This window comes from Lactuca virosa, chromosome 6, assembly GCF_052849685.1.
Source record: "Lactuca virosa cultivar CGN04683 chromosome 6, Lactuca_virosa_CGN04683_v6, whole genome shotgun sequence".
NCBI classification, from domain to species: domain Eukaryota; kingdom Viridiplantae; phylum Streptophyta; class Magnoliopsida; order Asterales; family Asteraceae; genus Lactuca; species Lactuca virosa.
The window spans coordinates 262,834,384-262,836,492 of NC_136431.1; the positions used below are offsets into that span (position 1 = coordinate 262,834,384).

Here is a 2,109-nt window from a genome sequence, read left to right on the forward strand (position 1 = left end):
TAGTGTTAGGGTTGGAGATGGTGTAAAAGATTAAAACGAAAAAGGGTAATGATTGTATATAAAATTAGATGATGAGTGGTAACAATGGTGTGACTTTTAATAATTCGGTGGTGGTATTGTAAGGGGTTAGAAAGTTGTCGTAAGTTTTTTTTTCGCTCCTAGAATAAACTTAGAGTGTTATCACATAAATAAGATTAGGATGCATGCTTCATGCGGGTTTGTTTTTTATTTAGGTTGTTTATATACTAGAGATCCAAATCACTTAGATGACCAAACAACTTGAAATAGAAAGGTATATGGTGGATTTGCAACATGATGGTTCTAAGTAAATAAATAAATAAAATAAAAAAACCCTACAATTTTTTTAAAATATCTATTGTGTCTTTACCTAAAATTAACTTGCACACCGAATAATCAGGTAAAATGAAAAAGATTGAAAAGGTTGTAGGTTTTAAATTTTAATTGAGAAGAATAAAATGGTTGGTCTAAAACTAAAAAAAGCGTGAAAGGTATTGGTTTGTTATGAAATTAATCCAAGTTTTTTTTTAATATATTTGTAAGAATGATGGTTTATTGATAAGAAAAACATAAGCTGATAAGTGTCGATATCGATCACAGATTGCTGAGAATGAGAGGGTGCACCAACATGAAGTAGATGGTGCTGAGCAGTACAACGCAATTCAAGCATACCTTGCGAGGAACTCCCTTCAGCTCAATATAATGGAGCCTTTGGAGGATGCCCCTTCTGCTTACCCCCTTCTTCCCAACAAGTCTCTCCACATTGGGTAATAAATCAACTTACTAACAAATTAATAAGTTTTCGCATTATATCATATATAAATAATATACTTCTATTATAACTAAATTAATATATACATTAAAGAGTGAAATGTTTGTTTATGCAACAATGTGACTATAAGACAATATGCAACCAAATCTTCAAGACCAACTTGAAACATTTTTTAACCGGTTAAACATAATTACGTAATTCGTCGATTGCATAAATTGGTAAAAATAAATAAATAAATTATTGTTGTATAAATAGTAAAGTCCATAAACAGTGTTGCATAAATAAACGTGGTGTTATGCCATGAGCTATGAGGTAACTGGTTCTATTGATGCATATTTTGATCCTAAAAATAAGATACAATATTTACATATTTCGTTTTAAAACCCACTTTGGTAAAAAAAAAAAAAAAAAACTATAAAGAATTAATGTGTAATCGTTGTTCATGAACAAACACTTGATCCTTTTCCAAAATGAAAAATGGAATACTAAAGTAGTGAAATGAGCTATTCGGTCAGATATACTTTTTAGTTTCGTTACAAAATAAACATTGAAAGTAGTCCAAAATCATTCATTTTACATACGTTAATGTTTTATTATTTTTTTAAAGATCATACGATCATCACAAAACAAATCTTAGTAAACAATATGTAAAGTCTTTTTTGCTTAGTTCAAAGCTCGCTATTTTCTTTATTTAATTGTGTCTTCTTAATAATATTATATCTTATAGCTATGTTACATGCCAAATGGCGTCTAGTCTAGCTATATCAGCTGTTGTCTTTTGAGGTTGAATGTTCAAGTTTTATTCGGAACATAGATAGATTCAGGAGTAAATTCGATTTGTCGTTAAAAAAATATATGCTACATATGTGGATATTCTCTGCTATTATTAACACCGTATATATTTTTAACACACAATTGTTTCTCAGGTGATGTGGCAATTAAAATCTAGACTAATGCATCGTGTACTTATGGTGAGACCAAAGTTGTAGCTGAATAAAGTTTGTTTCTATGTGGCTTGAATGTGATGTTTGGATTTTATTTTCGTGGTTAACAAGATTGTGGGCAATAATAAGTTGTGACATTTAATCTTTTGTAATCTCCTTTTATCAATGCTACTTCTAAACGCATGTATGTGTTTGTAATAATTTCACGTATAGTTGCAATGTTCTCAGTTTGGAGCTATTTCATTACAACTAACATGCAACAAAATATCTTGGTACCCTCTTTAAGGGTTCATATCCCCGCATCCACAACATTAGAGTTTAAATTCTAATGTGGATCGGGGCTTCTTGTAGGCATTGGCCACCTAACAAGTTGTT

At 30.4% G+C, this 2,109-nt stretch overlaps 1 protein-coding gene across 2 annotated transcripts in view; it reads left to right on the forward strand.

Moving 5' to 3' along the window:
- The window catches only part of STK (K-box region and MADS-box transcription factor family protein), a 9,472-nt gene extending 7,563 nt beyond the window's left edge, over positions 1–1,909 (forward strand). Inside the window, exons 8-9 of one of the 2 annotated variants that reach the window (XM_079054573.1) lie at positions 619–785; positions 1,717–1,907. In XM_079054573.1, the coding sequence (XP_078910699.1) occupies positions 619–785; positions 1,717–1,720 (171 nt within the window). In that variant the 3' untranslated portion in view covers positions 1,721–1,907. Of the gene's footprint in view, positions 1–618; positions 786–1,716 lie in introns of both variants that reach the window. The other variant, XM_079054571.1, reaches the window with a different exon arrangement.
- The last annotated feature ends 200 nt before the right edge of the window (positions 1,910–2,109 follow it).